Source organism: Equus caballus, chromosome 14, assembly GCF_041296265.1.
Source record: "Equus caballus isolate H_3958 breed thoroughbred chromosome 14, TB-T2T, whole genome shotgun sequence".
NCBI classification, from domain to species: domain Eukaryota; kingdom Metazoa; phylum Chordata; class Mammalia; order Perissodactyla; family Equidae; genus Equus; species Equus caballus.
This window is the reverse complement of record NC_091697.1, coordinates 62,838,493-62,859,284: the sequence shown is the minus strand read 5'-3', so window position 1 is coordinate 62,859,284 and position 20,792 is coordinate 62,838,493. Positions and strand designations below refer to the sequence as shown.

Below are 20,792 nucleotides of genomic sequence, written 5' to 3'. Positions count from 1 at the left end.
CAGTACTAATGCTCAGTACACTGCAGTCACTAATAAATATTTGTTGAATGAAGAAACCAACAGCCTTCATAGCTATTAAGGGTGTCAACCAAAGAGGACAGAGATGGTAACTATTTTCAGCACCACCCCAAACAGCACTTTCTGGAGAGTAACCTAGACAGCCACCTCCACACATTCTCTGGGGATAGGCTAAGAGTCACCACCAAAGGGAACAACCCATTGTAGTTGCAAAGCGAGATGTGAAGTCAGGGCACAGCTAAATACCATTAACTTTTCAGTGAGGCATTTTAGAATGCTTACAACTATCAAGTCCGAGGGATATATTAATGTTAAATCTATGAGTGGATTCCTGAAGGAATTTGGGACCAACAAAAACAACAATTTTTTCTATGTTTAACACTCAGCAGTTTAAAAAGTGCTTTCATATCCCTTATTTTATTTGACTCTGTTACCTGCCTGAGTTAGAGATACCTGCCTGAGCAGATAATATAATTCTCATTTTACAGATGGGAACACGGAGACTTACCGAGGCTAAGTGACCTGTACCAGGTCACAACTGCACAACTGGCAGTCTCTGAGGGTAGTCTCAGACCCACAGCAGGACTTCTGATTTCAGATTCCCTATTTTCCCCCATTGCATTCCACTCACCGATTTATTTAATGTACACTATTGAGCACTGCCTGTTTCAGGTACTGTTTTAAGTGCAGCACGTAAGGTTAAGAAAGTTTATAATCTTTGTCTTTGGTTTTTCAATTAAAAAAAAAATGTGTACTACGTGTACCTGGGAAAAAATCAGTACAGTAGCTGCTGCCTTTTCCCCACCCCGCTAGCTCTCTTTCCTGATGCAATCGCAGTTATCTGGAAACCTTCGAAAACACCTAGGATAAGTCTTCAGTTACCAGAGCAAGGTCCTGCCTGGAGGTGGGGACTGGACTAGACCTTGGCTGGCTCATCTCCAACCCCGTGGGCGGCCGCGACACGGAAAAGTGAGCGACATCTAGTAACAGGGTGCCATTTTCGCGTGTAGGGGGTGCGGAGGGCAAAGGAGGGCAGTCCCATTGGAGAAAGCTTCCGCAGGGAGCAGCGCCCTGCCTGGGCCGGCAGAAGGATCTTTGGACCAGAACGCTCAGGTTTAACCTGGGGGCGGGGTTCCCGCGAGTGGGGCGGGGCGGGGCGGCGCGCGGCCGACGTGGCAGCCGCAGGGGCATGCGCCTCCGGTGGCCATCTTGGAGGCGGGGACGCGTGCAGGCGAGCTCCTTCCTGCAGCTTCCTCGTCGTATCCGGGTGGTAGTCTTAGCGCCGTGACCTCCCTGTCCCCCGCTTTTCGGCTGCCACGCAGACACTCTCGAGGGTCCCCAGGTGAGCGTTAGCCTGGCAGCAGCGCGGATGCCTGCAGGCGGCTGGATGGGATGCGGCTGCTGGTGCTGGGCGCCAGCGGGTTCCGTCCCTGTAGGGTGGGCGGGCCGGCGGGCCGGCGCCGCGGGATGCGAGGGTCGTGTCGGAGCCCAGCCGTAGTTCGGGCTAGGCGCGGGCGGCGGCAGCGTGCAGGCTGCGGCCGGGCAGGGGTGCACTTCGCAGGGCGCGGAGTCCCCGCCGCGGGTTGCACCGTGGGCGCGATTGACTGGTCTTGTTCGGACACTTTGCTCCTGTCCGGGGACCGAGGCCCGCGCCCCTGCCGTTCGGCTCCGCCTTCCGGCGCCCTGGCCGGAGGAGGGAGACCAGCGGCAGGCGGCCGCTGACCTTAGCCCGGCCCAGCCCGGCCTGGAGACGTGGCAGGCAGAGCCTGGGGGAGGCCGCTCCCGTCTTGCAGACTCCTGGGTCAACAAACCGGGACGGCCGGCGGGAAGCTTATTTCCCTTAGGAAGCCCGTCGGTGCCCAGCGCCGCTTCAGAGGGCTTTTGCATTCTGCCGTCTCTTTGTTCGTTCCTGGGACCTGCTTCAGGCAAATTTGCAGCATAGCTTGTGTCCTAGATTGGCAGAATTTATATCTAGGTGTGTTTTTACCATTCCAGGTAGTTAGAGAGACAACGTATATATTGTGAACATGACACATTTTGGCATTCCAGTCTTTCTTCTTAGAGCCACTGTTGAATTCCGTGAACGTTTTTGGAAGTTTATTTTGGGATCAGAGCTGAGAATGCAAAGACAAAACTCAGACCCTGCTTTAGCACTCACTGTCGAGTAGTAGACAACTTTTGCGCTGGTAGTATATCAACAATGATAATTGCTTAATGCTTTTACGTTTATTAAAGCTCCATGCTTCTACTTATTTTCTTGTATCCTTGTAAGTAGCCATCCGCTTTTTAACAGAAAAAACAAGACACAAGCAAATTGAAAGAGGAGGGTCTGGCCAGAGTCTGAGGACTCAATTTTCCAAGCCATTTCCATCACTTTTTCTTTAATGTTGATAATTAGTATTACTTTTTTGTGCTGAGACTTGAGCATTTAAAAGCTGTACCATCTCTGATATTTCAGTGTTACCTGATCCCAATAGCTGTTCTTTAGTGGAGTGTATTATGCTTATGCATACAAAATTTACCCAATATTGTCATTAAGCCAACTCTCAAATAGTGTAACTTTTAAAGACTGAAAGAAATTGCCTGCTTATGCCATGTTATGGGTTGTATTCATTGTGCAAGTTCTTTTGCCAACACATTCGTTAATTTTAGGGATCAGAATTATCCTTAAATCTGACTTCCACCAACTAATATACGCATTTGATAACATCTGTAGAAGGAAGATGAATGACCAGTAGAAAAATAGGGAGATGAAGAAAAGAGATATCTCTGGCAGGGAGTGATAAAGTCCCCAGAAGGCCGTCTCTGTCCCGTGTTGTCCAGCTTTGGTGTACAGGTACTGCATGAAAGGATTTTGCCTCTTCTTATTCCTGTTCTCTGCTTATTGCCATAGATCTTTCCCCTACATTCACAGCCAAACTTTTTGAAAATGTTGTGCGTATTTACCTCACCTCCCAACCCTCAGTCCACTTGAAACTAGCTTCTGTCCCTATTCCTTCTCACTACGTTCGTCTCCACTTTGGCAAATCCATTGAATTTTTCCGATAGCATTCTATTTGGTGTCTCTGCAGCAGTTGATACTGTTGCCCATTCCCGTCTGGAAACACTCTTTGGCTTTTGGATGCCACAGTCTCCTGGTTTTCTTCCTTTCTTTTTGGTCATCTCTCATTCTTTGCAAGCTTGTCTTCTACCTCACTGTCTGTTCTTCAGGGGTTGGTTCATCTTCTCTCTTCACTTGGTATTCTCTTCTTAGATAATCTCATCTCAGAACATGACTTTAGGGACTGTCAGTAAACTCATGAAACCCATGCTTAGGTGATTTCTAAGCTGCAGACCAAGTCACTGTCTCTATGGATGTTTCAAGGAGCTTAAACTCAGCATGTCCAATATTAAACACTGTGTAATCCCCTCCACCTCTAAGACGTTAAGCAAACACCTTGACCTCTTCCATTGTTCTCTGTCTTAGGGAATGGTACCATCATCTATCCAGTGGTGCAAGCCGTGCCTCTCTCCCTCATTGCCCCTATATGTCGTCTATCACTGAGTCTTACCACCTAAACATTTCTTAAATCTGTCCACTCTTCTCCATCTCCACTGTCATCACCTTAGTCTAGGCCAAAGTTTCTCAACTGTGGCATTATTGATATTTGGGGCCAGATAATTCTTTCTTCTGGGGGTGTCCTGTACATTGTAGGATTTTTAGCAATGTCCCCAGCCTTCACCTACTAAATGCCAGTGGTACTGCACTAGTTCTGTCAACCAAAAGTGTCTCCAGACATTGCCAATTGACACCTGGGGGGCAGAATCAACCCCCACCCATTTGAGAATCACTAGTTTAGGGTGTTATCACTTTCTATTTGAACTACTTAGATATACTTCTTAATAGTCTCTCTGCATCTATTCTGACTGCCCTGTGGCCCAATCGGCATGCTGTGGTCAAAGGCATCTTTTCGAAACACAAATATGAATTGCCAAAAGCTGGAATCAGTCTAAATGTCCTTCATCAGATAATTGGGTGAACAAACTGTGGTACATCTATAAGATGGAATATTATTCAGCAATAAAAAAGAACCAACCATTGATACATCCTACAACTTGGGTGGATCTCAAGACCATTATGCTGAGTGAAAAAAGCCAATCTCAAAATGTTATATTCTGTGTGATTCTATTTATGTAACATTCAGGAAATGAGAAAATGACAGGGAACAGGTCGTTGCCAGGGCTTATGGTTGCTGGGAGGGTGTGACAAAGGAGCAGCATGAGGGAGTTTCTTTGGGGTGAGCAACAGTTCTGTATCCTGACTGTGGTGGTGGCTACATGAGTCTGTGCAGATGATGAAACTTCATAGAACTACACACACACACACACACACACACACACACGTGAATGTAAAAACAGGCGAAATCCAAATAAGGTCTATAGATTAGTTATTTACTATACCAGTGTTAATTTCCTGGGTTTGATCATTGTAAGATGCTATTTTTGGGAGAAGCTGGGTTTAGGTTACCCATGAACTCTGTTCTATTTTTGCATCTTCTTGTGAATCTAAAATTTCCTCAAAAAAGTTAAAACAAAATACAAATATGTCACCCCCAGCTTGAATGCCCTACATTACTTTCTCTTCTTAAAAAAACCCAACTCTTTAACCTGGCTTATACGGCTCAATATGGTCTGGGCTCCTGCCTGTGTCTCCAGTCCTCCTCCTTCTTTTCTGCTCCTTGCCACATGGGTTTTCTTGAATGTTTCTTTTTCCCTCTACCTTGCAGGGCCTTTATACTCCCTATATATTCACTTTTTCTTGGAATCTGCCCTTCTTGTCTCCTTTCCCCTGCCTAATTCTGATCATCCCTCACATCTCAGCTTATATGTGACTTCTTTGGGGAAGCCTTTCCTGACCTCCAAGTCGAAATCATATTCCTGTCAAACAGAACTGTGTTCTTACCCTCAGAGCACATAACTGAGGCTACAGTCCATTGTACATTGGTATTATTATTTGACTGTCTCCTGTACTGGGCTGTAACTATCCTGATTGTTTTTGCTTACATTGTATTTCCAGAGGGAGTGGCACAGTGCTTGGCAAGCAGTTGACTTTCATTGAATATTTGTTAAATGAGTAAAAACTTCAAAAACAAATTTGGTATATTTAGCAGCTTTGATTTTATACTTGAGACAGGCTTGAAAATTTGTAATTTCTAAGGAAGTTTTTGCATATTTTATAATCCATTTTTATCTGTTAGGACATTGCTGTCTAGTAGCATTTTTGCTACAGTTATCTTTTCTAAAACCTGAGACATATCATTTAGCCATTACTGGGTATGTTTTAGAATGTAAACCAGGGAAACTGGGAATCGAGCACATTAAAAATTTTTTTTAGTGTTAACAGGATTAGCACACATACCATGCTTTTTTATTTTTTATTTTTTTGAGGAAAATTGGCCCTGAGCCTATCTTACTGCATACCCATCTTCCCTTGCCCGTCTTCCTCCCCTTTATATGTGGGACACCTACCACAGCATGGCTTGCTAAGCATTGCATAGGTCCGCACCTGGGATCTGAACTGGTGAACCCTGCGCCACTGAAGCAGAATGTGTGAACTTAACCGCTGCACCACTGGGTTGGCCCCCCACATACAGTGTTTTTTGGGGAGAGAGGAAGTGTTTCAAAAATACTTTAAATAATTTATTTTTATTTTGAATGTAATAGTGACTGGAATCTAGATATAAATCTAATGTATTCATGTGGCAGAAATTTACTATTTGAAATATATTGGGTAATTAATTATATTGTTAACATGAAATGATTTCCCAGTTATAAAGTATGTGCATGAAAATGTTACAGATTGTTTGCGTATTAAATATTCTCACAGACTGTTTTCTTAAGAATTTTGACAGACTCTTCATCTGGAAATATGTGGCATTACAAATAGTAAAAACAGATTCTCTTGAGGATTATTTTTTAAAATTATTTTCTATACAAGCTTTAAAAATATGCTTTTGATTACTCTAATATTTATTACATTTTTTTTTTTACAGTATACTGTAACTGAAGAAAAATGATGGAAGAGAGTGGAATAGAGACAACACCCCCTGGGACTCCTCCGCCACATCCTGCCAGCCTGGCTGCAGCTGCACCGTCCTCCGCCCCAGCTCCTTTAGGTACATGGAGGTATCTAGCATCTAGTGTGTCTTGAGGATAGTGAAGATCCTCTTAGCTTTTCTCAGAGTCAATTGAAGGAAGAATGCACGTATTTAAACTTCTCTGATCTTTGCCAAGATGAAACTAGCCTTTTTTATTTAAGCCCAAAGACAGAAACACATATGGTTTGCTTTAGGTAAACTTTCATTCTTTATATTTATATTGACCATAAATCACCTTTCTTATGACAGAAATATCCTGAAAAGCATGGGTTAGCTTTTTGGAATGTTCTGTGACTTTGTGGTGATTAATCTTCTGACCAAAGCTTTTGAGCTTTCAGTGTGTAGGTTTTTATGCTCGTAACAGCAGGGATGAAAAACAGTTTTATTCTATTAAAAACATCAAACAAATGAAAACACAAAGATTTACTTATGAACAATACCATAATGTAATTTTAATTTTATATAGCTGTCTCTTTTACTTATGGGAGTTGAAAGTTATTTGCACTCAATTGTATTCGTTTCACATTTAAAAATAATTCTTAGGATATGGTCTGTTAAATTAAAAAAAAATTTGCAAGGAGAAGGTAATGAGATACTTTGAAAACGAAGTAAAAAGTTCCAATTTTGTGTTTTTCTCCTCCCCGCTTTTTTCCAGCTGCGACCAGTTCCTTTTCTTCTCCAGATGTGTCCTCTCTGCAGTCCCTGCCGCCACACGCCTACTCGACCCCCCAGCCGTCCCTGCCCCCTGTGAGGCCCTCAGCACCCATGCCTTTTGTGCCTCCCTCACCAGTTCCTTCGGTTCCAGCCCTTGTTACTTCTGTACCCCCTCCTGTGCCTCCACCACCTGCTGCTGCCTTCAGTACTCCTCCTCTGTCCCACTTCCCGCCTTCAACTTCTGCCCCGAGCGCTCTGTTATCTGCGCCCTCTTCTGGTCCTCCTACATCAGGATTTTCTGTGGGTTCAACTTACGACATCACGAGGGGACATGCAGGAAGAGCTCCCCAGACACCTCTGATGCCCTCGTTTTCTGCACCTCCTGTAACAGGTAATTCTCTCTTACTAATGCTTTGAAATAAATGGCTATAGCTAATGTTTTACTTTTTTTAGTAACAGCTTTGTTGAAATATAATTTCCATACAATTTACCCATTTTAAAGGTACAGTTCAGTAGTTGTTACTATAGTTACAGTGCTGTGCAGCCATTACCACAGTCAGTTTTAGAACCTTTTAATCACCCCAAAAAGAAACCCCATAACTGTGAGTAGTCACTGCCTTCCTCCTCCTAATCCTGGTGGCCCCAAGCAGCCACTAATCGACTTTCTGTCTCTCTGAATTTGCCTATTTTGGACATTGCATATAAATGGAATATTATGATATATGGTCTTTTGTAACTGGCTTCTTTCGCTTAGCGTAATGTTCTCAGGATTCATCCATGTTGTGGTATGTGTCAGTACTTCATTCCTTTTTATGGCTGAATAACATTCTACTGTATGGATATGCCACATTTTATTTATTCCATTCCTCAGTTGATGAACTTTTGGGTTGTTTCCGCTTTTGGCTATCATAAACACTGCTTTTATGAACATATGTCTACAAGTTTTTTTTTTTTTTTTTTTTGAGGAAGATTAACCCTGAGCTAACATCTGCCAATCCTCCTCTTTTTGCTGAGGAAGACTGGCCCTGAGCTAACATCTGTGCCCATCTTCCTCTACTTTATATGTGGGATGCCTAACACAGCATGGTGTGCTAAGCGGTGCCATGTCCACACCTGGGATCCGAACCGGCGAACCCCAGGCCGCCGAAGCGGAACATACACACTTAACTGCTGCGTCACCAGGCCGACCCCTGTGTACAAGTTTTGTGTGGACATATTTTCATTTCTCTTGGTATATATCTAGGCGTGGATTTGCTGACGTTTGAAAAACTGCCAGACTGTTTTCCGAAGCAGCTGCACCATTTTACTTTCTCACCAGCATTGTGTGAGGGTTCCAGTTTCTCTGCATTAATGTTTTACTTTTAACTCATTTCTTTGATTTCCAGAGTCTCCTATTCTCATGGTTTTGCCATTTAAATTATTAAAATAAAATTGATTAACTTAGTATATGATGTTTACATGTTGTAAAACTTAGTATATGATTAGTATATGGAGTGTCAGACAGCATTCCAAATTTTTGTCCTGACATTTTGCCGACTTACAGAAGAAACATCAAGATGAAGTCTGGGAGTTTTTTAAAGTTTTACTTAAAAAATTATCAGGACTGAGTGGTCCAGGGAGTAGTTTTATTTAGCCAGGTAAAAATTCAAAACCAAATGAAAGCTTATTTGTGCCATAAATTGGTGGTTTGGGGCCATTTCCTTTTCTAGCTCAGTTCCGCCTCCTGTTTGTCTTCCCTGGAATGGTTGGAGACCAATCAAAACTTCATCCCGTCGTCATCTGCCTATTGTTCTCCATTTTAGGAAAAGAAGCAACTTTGTTGTCAGTTTTATGATCTAACTTTGCTTGTCTACCTTTACAAATAAATTTTTTTGCTGAGTACCAGCATTATACCTTTATTTATGTATAAGTGAATTTTCTCTCTTGAGTTACAGTAGGGTATATAGAGTATGTGTGCTGATTGTTACATACTTTCATCTGATGGGTTTGGGTGCTCACTTTAGTTATTTTTATGCATTAAAGAGATTAGAACTATAGCTGTCCACATCCATATGCTAAATAGGGCAAACAGGAAGTAGTTTTCGATATGTATTTTTTGTCCATTTTCAGGACACTTAGTTTAAAAGGGAAAGAAATTTCTTTTTTGGAATTTTAATTTGTATTCTATAAAGGTTTAGGTCATTCTTTGAGTTCGTAACTCAATCTTGAAATGCCTGAGTATATAGTTACCTTATTAAAGCTGTTTTGAACTACTCATCTCATATGTGGTGTCTTCTTTTTATAGGAAATAGTTTATGGAGTAAATTACATATATTAAAAATTTTTGCTGTTAACTAGGTATTTTGCCAGCTCCCATTACTCAGCAAGCCAGTTTGACATCCCTGCCGCCGGGACCTGGAACCACATCAGCCATTACTTTTCCAGAGGAACAAGAAGATCCTAGAATTGGTAGAGGTCAGGATGAAGCATCTGCTGGTGGACTCTGGGGTTTTATTAAGGTAAATTGTATTTACTTTAAAAACCATGCTTAATGTTTTTGTTTGTTTGTTTGTTTTTTGGTGAGGAAGATTGGCCCTGAGCTAACATCCATTGCCAATCTTCCTCTTTTTGCTTGAGGAAGATTGTCTCTGAGTTAATATCTGTGCCAGTCTTTATCTATTTTGTATGTGGGATGCCACCACAGCGTGGCTTGATGAGCGGTGTGTAGGTCCTTGCCCAGGATCTGAACCATGAACCCTGGGCTGCTGAAGCAGAGCATGCAAACTTAACCATTACACCACCAGGCTGGCCCGCCATGCTTAATTTTTTAATTATAAAACTAATAGATATTCATTAGAATTTTGAAAATTCAAAATGGTATAAGGAAAAAATAAAAACACTTTTTATTCTTACTACCAGTTTTATGCAGTTCCTCTGAATCTTTTGTATGTGTATATCTATGTAGATGTACCTCTTTTAATAAAAATCAAATTGGGGTAATGACATGTGGACACTCTTTGTGTCTTTTGTTTGTCTTTACTTAGCATATATCATGAACATCTTCCCATCCATAAAATATTCTTCTGAACTTTTTTTCTTTATGGCTACTTTGGCCTATGTGCCCTTGCATTTATTTCCCGTATTTTATTTCACTAATCTGTTACTGGCATTTTCTAATTGTAATTCCTATCAATAAAACTATAGTGAACACTCCTTAGTGCAGATCTGCATGTGTATCTTTATCAGGGTTAATTCCTCGTGAATGGCAGACTGAATGTTTTAGAAACTCCTGATACATAATTGCTCTCCAGGCAGGTAATATCCGGATACACTGTCACAGCATTTTTCACCTACCAGCACTGATCATTGATTTGAAATACAATATTTTCTAATTTGATAGGCAGAAAAAATAATACCTTGTTTTAATTTGCATTTCTCTGTTACTGAATTTGAACACTTTTTCATGTGATTTTTGGTCATTTGTATTTCTCTTCTGTGAAGTCTCTATTCATGTTCTTTGCCTGGTTTTGAATTAGGATGATTTTCTTCTCTTAATGAATTTGTAAGAGCTCTTAATGTAGTAAGAATATTTTATTATGTGCTGTCCTGTGGTGCAGTTTTCTCCATTTTTAGCTTACATTTTTAGTTTTATTATGCTTTTTTGACACAAAAGCTTGTAAATTTTCAGGAGTCATCTCTATCAGTCTTTTTTCTTTTCAATTTTTTTAATGATAAAAATGACTTTTTCCATCTTAATATATGGTAAATGTTTCTGTGATTTCTTCTGATTCTTTTATGGTTTTATTGTTTTACATTTCCATTTAATAGGGCTGATACTTACTTTATTGTATTATATTAAGCAGAAGTCAGACTTAATTTTCTTCCAGCCATTTAATGGATTCTTCCAACATCATAGCCCAGTGATTTGATACATCACCATTATCTTAATTACGAAATTGTGTGTTAATGTCAGTTTCTGGGCTCTATAATCTGCTTCACTGCTCTCCCTGTCCTTACAGTAGTACCACACTATTTTAATTATTGTAACTCTGTTTATTTATTATACTAATATTTATTGAAAACCTACTCTGTGGTGAGGTGCGGATGGAGAGTATTCATTGGTGAATAAAATAGAAAGGTCATTTCCCAGTCTCTGTGTTCATAAAGATCTATCAGTATTTGTTTTTTAGTAAGTTTGCTGATTTTTATTCAAAAGTTTTCTTTACTAGTCTTTTCCATTTATTTTTCTTAATGAATTTTGGAATCACTCTGTCAAGTGCCCCCCAGTATTCTGCTTGAAGGTTTCGCTGCACTTTAATTATATGCTAAACTTATTTTTAAATTGATAGGTGGTTAACTGATTACAGTATTTGAGCTACTTACTTCAGAAAAATGGCATTTTTCTAAGCTTGCTTTTTTATATCCCTCTGTACTTTTTTAAGGTTTTCTTTTTTTTTTTCCTTCCCAAAGCCCCAGTACATAGTTGTATATCCTAGTTGTAAGTCATTCTAGTTCTTCTGTGTGGAACGCTGCCACAGCATGGCTTGATGAGCAGTGCATAGGTCCACGCTCAGGACCCATACCAGTGAACCTTGGGCTGCCAAAGCAGAACGCACAAACCCGACCACTCAGCCTCAGGACTGGCCCCTAGGGTTTTCTTTATATAGGGACTTTCTCATCTTTTCCTTGTTAAGAGCATGTGCCAATGTGTCAGTTACCAGTTGTAATACCCAGTTCAACTCTGCAGGTCTTGTAAATAACTCTTCTAATATTCAGTATAGATTGGTCAACAGTCTTAAATATCAGTGTTATGGACTCATCTTTTTTCTGAATCACCTTAGTTTAATGGCAGGTTGGAAGAGGTGGAATCACGGCCTGTTAGCCAGACACCATCTCAGGAGGCCCTGCTCTGTCTCTTTTATCATGGGAGAAGTGTAGCATAGGAAGGAAATACTCAGACCTGGTGCCTTCTGTTTAATACTGCGGTTTTAAGAATTCAGGGGAATAAATTTAGCTTAAAAGGGAGAATTTGGGAATAAACAAAACAAATAGGAAGTAGGAAAAAAAGAAGAAACTTTAGTAAAACATAGCAGAATATTAAGGTATAAGTAACTTCTGAGGAATAAAGATGACAGATGTTTTTACTGTGTTTATTTTTTAATTAGGGAACAACGTGTAGGTTTATAGAGACATCTGATTAAAGTCTTTATTTGGGACTTAGATGGACAAGTTTTGCCTAGTCTTTTATATAAATAAATAAATAGAAATAAAATGTACGTATACATAGAAATAAAATATATACACACACATATGTATACATGGTATACATACTTTCCAGGCCATTGCCACTCAAAGGGTAGTCTCCAGACTTCCGTGGGTCTGTGATGAGTTAAGAGAAATTGAGAGTAAACATTTTGGAACTTAATAGCAATTTGACATTTCCATAACCTCATTTTTCTTATATTTTACAAAAGTACGGGTCTGCAATGCATTGGACACTTTAAAAATATTTTCTCTTAGGGCTGGCCCTGTGGCCGAGTGGTTAAATTCACTCACTCTGCTTCTATGGCCCAGGGTTTCGCCAGTTTGGATCCTGGGTACAGACATGGCACTGCTCATCAGGCCATGCGGTGTCCCACATAGCACAACCAGAAGGACCTGCAACTAGAATATACAAGTGTATACTAGGGGGTTTTGGGAAGAAGAAGAAGAAGAAAAGAAAGAAGAAGATTGGCAACAGATGTTAGCTCAGGTGCCAAAAAAAAAATTTTCTTTCATCATCTGGTGATCCTGGTGTTCTTTTCTTAGAATGGGTATTTATATGTTAATTTGTCTTTTGTAGGGTGTGGCCGGGAATCCGATGGTAAAGTCTGTGCTTGATAAAACCAAACATTCAGTAGAAAGCATGATTACAACGCTGGACCCTGGCATGGCTCCATATATCAGTATGTACTGAAGATAGAGCAGCATCTGCCGTATGTTTTTAAAGTGTGTGCTCATGTCGGCCACTAATTGTAATTCCACAGGCCTTGTAATTGGTGGAAATCCTCTTGTATTCTTACCTTGATTGTCAATCTTTGTTTTGGTATTGTTAATTCATCTTTTTCTTAGTCACTATTAAATAAATTTTTTTTAAGATTTTATTTTTTTCCTTTTTCTCCCCAAAGCCCCCCAGTACATAGTTGTATATTCTTTGTTGTGGGTCCTTCTAGTTGTGGCATGTGGGACACCGCCTCAGCGTGGTTTGATGAGCAGTGCCATGTCTGCACCCAGGATTCAAACCAACAAAACACTGGGCCGCCTGCAGCGGAGCATGCGAACTTAACCACTTGGCCACGGGGCCAGCCCCTAATATTTGTTTTTGACATTTCTTCAATTATCTATTTTAATTAAATGTGTTTATGCTTAACTCAGCAATATTTTAGGGGGAAGTTAATCTGTTTACTAATAATATCCAATTAATAGATTTGTTAGGAAAGCTATTTTAACTGCTTTTGAACCCTCATTACCACGAATCCTACAGATAGTTGACATAGACATGCTGTCTGCTGTTGAATAATTATGTATATATTTTTTTCTCTGAGGAAGATTTGCCCTGAGCTAACATCTGTGCCAATCTTCCTCTATTTTTTAGTATGTGGGCCTCCAGCACAGGATGGCCGCTAACAGAGCAATCTAGGTCTCCACCCAGGAACCAAACCCAGGCTGCTGAAGTGGAATGCACTGAACTTAACTACTAGGCCATGGGGCCAGCCCCTGCTGTTTAATTATTTTTTTTTAATTGAGTTAATGATAGGTTACAATCTTGTGTGATTTCAGTTGTACATTAATGTTTGTCATTCGTGTTGTAGGTGCACCATTTCACCCTTTCTGCCCATCCCCCACCCCACCTTTCCCCTGGTAGCCACTAATCTGTTCTCTTTGTCCACATTTTTAAATTCCTCATATGAGTGCAGTCATACGGAGATTATCCTTCTCTAACTGGCTTATTTCACTTAACATAATTCCCTCAAGGTCCATCCATGTTGTTGCAAATGGGATGATTTTGTTCTGTTTTGCTGCTGAGTAGTATTCCATTGTATGTATATACCACAACTTCTTTATCCATTCATCTGTTGATGGGCACTTAGGTTGCTTCCATGTCTTGGCTATTGTAAATAATGCTGCAATGAACATTGGGGTGCGTAGGACTTTTGGAATTGGTGACTTCAAGCTCTTTGGATAGATACCCAGTAGTGGAATCCAGCCCCTGCTGTTTAATTTTTAATGTACATATCCAATATGTGAAAAAACGTAATTCCTTAGCAGAATCAGTGACCAATTATTAGTAATTCTGTTGAAGATAACAATTTACAGGCCAAAGCTGTGCACCAGGTACCTGAACAGAGATTTTCAGAAGCAAAAAGAGTCAATAGCTTTCACAAGTCTTGACTGTATTGGTAATGTACTGTCTAGTAAATGCCGAAGGACAGGACCTAGTGGTGATAAGTACCGTTTATTAAATGCTTGCTCTGCCAGGCACTAATTCTCATAAGAACTCCTCAAGGTAGGTATGATTTTCCTCAAGTCTTAGATGAGGAACCTGTGTTGAGAGATACTTGATTCTCAGTCACACAGCTGGTGGAGCTAGATTGAACCCATGTTCAACTTTGTTACTCTTAGCCACTTTGTTTCCCTTAAACTAGAAAATCAAATCAAGAGTTAAATCAGCTGAATTTTCTTTGTGTTTGTAACTGCCAAAGGATTTAGAAATTGGACCCTATTGATGCGGGGTCGGTGAGCCGAGGAGTCGAAAGAAAGATTTCTTAGACTCTTAAGATCTGGCCGTAGTGCTCTTTTATTTAGAGAATAGAATAGCATGGGGACAGGACCCATGGGTAGTCAGGCTGCTGCGTGGGGACAGGGCCCACGGGCAGGAGGAGCCACTGCTGCTGCCGCTTCTGCTGCAAAGTGGGGTGGAGAGTAAGGCTAAATTTAAGGCATAGGTATGTGAGTTATCTCTTTACAAGACAAAAAAAAAGTTAAAATGGTACCAGTGCCGGTAGGGCCCGGCCATTGGGCAGTCCCACAACTTTTAGATAAGAATCAAACCGGATTGAGTAAATGGCAGAAGTCACCGCTTAAATATTATCCTCAGCTAAACACACAAACACAAGAGGATTTTGGCCGGGGTGGGGGGGGTCAGTTACATGAGGTTGCCAGACAGTAAACAACTTAAGTTCTTGCCTTCCCCGTTAAGAGTTTTCATAGATGAGGCCATCCCCACTTCCTCCTGGCCCAGAGAGGGAGGCATGGAGATTTCCTTCACAAATGCAACTGTCTCTCATCAAAGGGCGAGCAAATTCCACTCCTCGGAGCCTGCTTCTCATCTGCGGTTTTAAAATTAACGAGCCTAAAATCCTCATCACTATGATATGTATTGATTTCATATATTCATAATAATCGCTTGACATAATTAACGCATCTTATATATATATTTTGTTCACAAACTTGTATTTTCAATGAGAGAAAGAAAGGAATTAGTGTTTTTGGAGCTCTTGCTGTTTTAGTGGCTACCGTGTTAGACTGTGAAAGCAATTATCTTATTTAATCCTTAGAGCAACCCTGTGAGGGGGCAGGGATTTTCCTATGAAGAAACACTCAGTGACCTCCTCAAGGTAAGGAAGCTAGTAAATGATCAAGTCAGGACTCAAACCCAAGACTGTTCCTCAGGCCAGTAGTCTGTGTGACATTAAGAAAAAGGGAAAAAGGGAAAAAGCAAGGAGGGAGGGAAAGAAAGATACAAATGAACTTTCTCTTATTAGCAAATACCATAACTGATGATAACATATAATCGTAATCAGTTAGCTATAAAAAGCAATAAAACTGAGTGTGAAAAAGCTGTCACTTTATTGACAGGCAGCAAAAGACCATTCTGATCTAAGAAAACTCAAAACAACAATGTTTTTGTACTAATATTCTAGAAATCACTATAACAATTTCAAATGTATCAAGAAAGCAGAACTATGAGAAATGGATTTTAACACAGTTTGACTTTCTATATTCTTTTAATTAGTTCTCCCTTCATTGTCATGAAAGGCAGCACCATTCACCACAGAAAGGCTGAACAGCTTTTGAGCTGAAGCTTAATGAGAGCAGCCCTTAGTTAGGGTCAAGACACATGTGCCACATGGAGAAAAAAGTGTGTTCTTCCTCTTTTCCCCTATGTGACCCATTGGTTTTAGGTTTTAGTAACTTAGGAAATTCCAGTAAAGATGAGATCCGTGACATATTATTGTCACTCAGGAAAAAAAAGATCCATGATAAAAAGCCCAAATATTTGGAAAATATTCTCAGCTATTCCATGAGATATTTATTAGGGAAAAGCATACCATTGTTTCTGGGGCAAAATATTTTACAATACAAACAGCTTTCTTGAGAAATCTCTTTTACCAGTGATAGCCGTTAATGCCAAGTAGCAAAACGTGCTGTGCTTGGAACCAGCGTATTGAATTCAGTATATCACATGTTAGCTTAAGATTTGAAAAAGTAATTAGGCATATTTTTCAGATTACTCTGTCTAAACAGTAGACAGGTTTTTAAAATAATTAATTGAAATATTTGAAATGTTTTAAAATACTTTTTTTTTTATTGCTCTTAGTCTTTTTCTTTTCTTTTTTTTTTAAAGATTTTATTTTTTCCTTTTTCTCCCCAAAGCCCCCCGGTACATAGTTGTGTATTCTTCGTTGTGGGTTCTTCTAGTTGTGTCATGTGGGATGCTGCCTCAGCGTGGTCTGATGAGCAGTGCCATGTCCGCGCCCAGGATTCGAACTAACGAAACACTGGGCCGCCTGCAGCGGAGCGTGCGAACTTAACCACTCGGCCACGGGGCCAGCCCCGCTCTTAGTCTTTTTAAATTTCAAGTTTTATATATGTTGGTATTTCAGTTTTCATAAATGCTTGCATATTTGTATAAGGGAAGTAATAGATGTATAATTTATAAATAAATATCCATTTATTTGTGGTAAATGCTCTTTTTTTTAAAAAGATGGCGATGTATAATAAAAAGGTTTGGTCCTACATTTAAACTGTTTTCTGGATAAGAAGCACATGTCATGGTAGTCCTTGTTGAGTACAGAACTTCTGTGCAACTCATTGACCAATTAATTATCGGTAACAGTCTTCATTTTCATTTTCTGTAAATAGAATATCCTAAATGTGTAACTTATACTTCATAAGTCAGATATTTAATTTCTATGATACATCTATAGATGAAAGACTGGAAACTGTAACATCCACGTGATGTTAGAAGTCTGTGTATAATAGATGTTTGTCTTTATTAACCAACAGGAGAAAAGCCATTTTGATTTGTACCATTAAAAATGCAATAAATGTGTCTGTCCAAGTTTAAACTAATCAGAAAATGGAACTTGGCTAAATTTAATAGAGCGGTATAGTAGAAAAATAAACTTTTCATAAGTGTTATCATTTCCAAAATTAGTATCTGGAATACTTTTTGGGAGCTATTATTAGATGCTAAAAAAGTATTCCATGAACAGATTAAGTATGGAAAGTACTGGGTTAAAGTCATAATTTTTAACTGTTGGATTTCTCAGAATCTTTATGTTAATTTGCATTGTGCAACAAAGAAATGTGGTGTGCAGTATCTCCCACACTTATTTGACCACAGCATGGTATATCCTAGAATGGTATTTCATAGAATGCAGAAAAATGTAGTGTTCATTTGTGGCAGATACGCTATTTAGAACCATTAGAAGGTATGTACCATCTTCTGCTTGTGAATAAGACTTCCTCAGATAATGCACTAAATTCTCATTTTCAAAACTCAGGAAAAGTTGGTAGTTCAGGGCTAAGCACTTTTTGGAATAAGATGCTGTGAGATTAGAGGGTGAAAATGTGCCTGGTTGTATCACATGGTGTGAAAAGAGCATTTCAGAGCCTGGCAGACCTGGGTTGAGTCCTGACATCATCACTAAGTAGTTATGTTACCTCGGGCAAGACGTTATCAGCCTCAGTTTCCTCAGTCAGTAAAAAAGTTAATCTATGTCTTGCATCGTTTTAGGTTAGTAATAATTATGTAGTGATGTGAGGTTAGTAATAAAATATTAGCATATCTTAGTGATTATGAGAGTTTCATTACTTTAATTTGGAATTTGCTTCTGGTCTTTGTAGGATCTGGAGGTGAACTGGATATTGTAGTGACCTCAAATAAAGAAGTAAAAGTTGCTGCCGTCCGAGATGCCTTCCAGGAGGTCTTTGGCTTAGCTGTGGTTATAGGGGAAGCTGGACAGTCCAATATTGCCCCACAACCAGTGGGCTATGCAGCTGGATTAAAAGTGAGTAACAGAGCCCCTTTTTCAGGATATAGAAACTGGAAGTTAGTTTTTTTTATAATTCTGATAATAATCTTTTGGTCTGTATGGAGCTAATGGGTTTTTACATCCTGACATATTGAGCAGCTTGGTTTTTAATTAGACAACTCTGTAGTGTTAGGAAGATATAGTGGAGTTTTAAAGAAACCTAAGATAGGTTTTGATTATTGGGGGAGGGGAGGAAACATGCAGAGAGCACAAAAAAAGAGTAATTCGTCCTAAAAGAGATCTTCTTAACCCAGTGTTAACGTTTGAATCAATTACTTAAGTTATAATGTCCCTTGAATCCCATAAGCTTTTTATTACTATCACTATTAATACTACTTTACAGTTATGTATTTCTTCATGGTTTATGGAACTCTCCTATATTGGGAAGTTTCCGGAGTGGTAATGGGGTTCTAGTAAGCAGGTTCTGAATTGACCCTGCAAGTCTTCCTTTTCCCTTGTACTTGGTGAGGGGATGCAGCCCTCAGTGGAAAAGCTTCTCTTAGCTCGCTTTTTCTGATTCTTCCCCTTCCCTGTCCTTTTAACTCCTTTGCCTTAAAGACCCGACTACCTGGCACCTTATAGGCACTTGTATGCCTATATATAATGAGTTTGCCAAGGTCTCACCAGCATGTAGAGACCTATGAAATCTTATTACCAGTAATAACCCACTTATCAAAAGGAAGACACTGGCTTAGTTTTTCCATAGTGAAGGAATAGGATCTTGTGATTGAATCCATGCATAATCCCTATGTAATAGGGGCCGATGGTAGAATGACTTATTTTGAAGAGAAATTTTACACAGTTGCATACTCAAACCACTACTTGAACGTTATATACTTTGTCTTCTGGCCTGTTACCGTCACAGAACTTGTCATACATCTACATAAAGCCACTTCCATTACCAGTGTACAGGATCTGGTCCCCTCTAGCCTACTCAGTGTTAGAGTTCCAAGAATTCTGCCCGCTCTCTTATACATTTTTTACCATCAGCATACAGACATGCAAACATCTCTCCCACCTTAAAAAACAAAAATAAACCAAAGAAAACCTTAAATTTTGTGACCTCAGTTCCCCCATCACCTACCAGGTTAGTTTTTTGCTTCCTTTTACAGCGAAACTCTTCCAGAGAGTTGCCAACACTTTATCTCCAATTCTTCCCGGCATATTCTCTTAAACCTACCCCGGTCAGGTGCTCACCCCACCACTCCACTAAGAATGCTGTCAAGGTTACCAGTGTTCTCCATCTTATTTGACTTTTCAGTGGCTTTTGAGACAGTTGACCATTCACTCTTCTATAATGTTTCTTCACTTGACTTCCCAGATACCAGACTTTTGCTTTTTCCCTGCCTCGCTAATTGCTCGCTCCTCTGTGCTGCCTTTGCTGGTTCCTCCTTTTCTCCCCAACCTCCTGATGGTCTCTTTATCTACATTTACTCCCTTCTTCATCTCATACTGTCCCATGGCTTTAAACACCATCTGTGTGCTGACAGTTTCACATTTGGGTCTCCAGCAGAGACCTCTCATGTAAACTTGATTTATAGAAAAGTTGCTTTTTTGACACCTTTACTTGAATGTCTCAAACTTAATATGTCTTGTACTCAACTTCTTTTCTTTCCTCCCACCCTGCTCCCCCCAGCCTTCTCCATCTCAATTGATGGCAGCTCTATCCTTCCATTTTCTCAGGTGAGAAACCTTGGAGCCATCCTTGACTTCTCTTGTTACCCATATCCAATGCGTCTAGAAATCTTGTTCGCTCTACCTTCACAATATACCCAGCATCTGACTACTTTTCACTGTCCCCACTGCTGCTTCCTTGGTTGGAGCACCACAGTGTCTTGCTGGAATCTTGCAGTCACCTCCCAATGGGTCATCCATCTTCTGCACTTTCTTTGCCCTGTAGGTTGTTCTCAACAGAGGAGCCAGGATAATCCTTTCAAAACATAGGCTAGACCATGTCAGTCTTCTTTTCAAAACTTTTATTTCACTCAGTGTAAGACCCAGATTCCTTACAGAGGCCTCTACAGCCCCCCCCCCCCCCCCCCCCCATGATTTGGCTGATCTGGCCTTCTGTTTTTTTCTTTGGCTTCATCTCCTGCTGGTCTTCCCCCATGGTCACTCCATGCCAGCCATGTTGGCCTCCTTGCAGTTATTCATACTTGTATGGCATGCTGCTCTTTTCTTAGGGCCTTCTCAGTAGCTGGTTCCCCTTTCTCAGACACTCTTCCCTCAAATACCTACTTTATTGACTCCTTAACCTCCTCCAGGTCTCCTCTCAGATCTTCCCTCCGCAGTGAGGCCTCCTGTCCTGACTGCCCTGTTGAGGACAGCAGTCTGCGCCTGCACTACTCATCACACTTACCCTCCTCTGTTTTTTTTCCTACAGCACGCAGCACCTTCTGATACTATTTAATTTACTTCTATATTACTTTTTTAATACTTTATCCCAGTAGAATTAAGTTCCACAAGCACAGGGATCTTTGTTTTGTCCACAGCTGTGAACTTATATAATAGTGCTTAGAGTTCTTTAAAATGAATATCCAGCAGTCTCATCAAGATATCTTGGTATAGGGCTGGCCCTGTGGCCGAGTGGTTAAGTTTGCGCGCTCTGCTGCAGGCAGCCCAGTGTTTTGTTGGTTCGAATCCT

At 40.3% G+C, this 20,792-nt stretch overlaps 1 protein-coding gene across 2 annotated transcripts in view; it reads left to right on the top strand.

The window, feature by feature from the left end:
• The first annotated feature begins 976 nt into the window (after positions 1-976).
• The window catches only part of PRRC1 (proline rich coiled-coil 1), a 45,882-nt gene continuing 26,066 nt past the window's right edge, over positions 977-20,792 (top strand). The window contains exons 1-7 of one of the 2 annotated variants that reach the window (XM_001504480.5): positions 977-1,360; positions 2,735-2,854; positions 6,051-6,173; positions 6,811-7,200; positions 9,147-9,307; positions 12,631-12,733; positions 17,961-18,124. In XM_001504480.5, coding sequence (XP_001504530.1) covers positions 6,071-6,173; positions 6,811-7,200; positions 9,147-9,307; positions 12,631-12,733; positions 17,961-18,124 — 921 coding nt within the window. In that variant the 5' untranslated portion in view covers positions 977-1,360; positions 2,735-2,854; positions 6,051-6,070. The remainder of the gene's footprint in view (positions 1,361-2,734; positions 2,855-6,050; positions 6,174-6,810; positions 7,201-9,146; positions 9,308-12,630; positions 12,734-17,960; positions 18,125-20,792) is intronic. The other variant, XM_023617772.2, reaches the window with a different exon arrangement.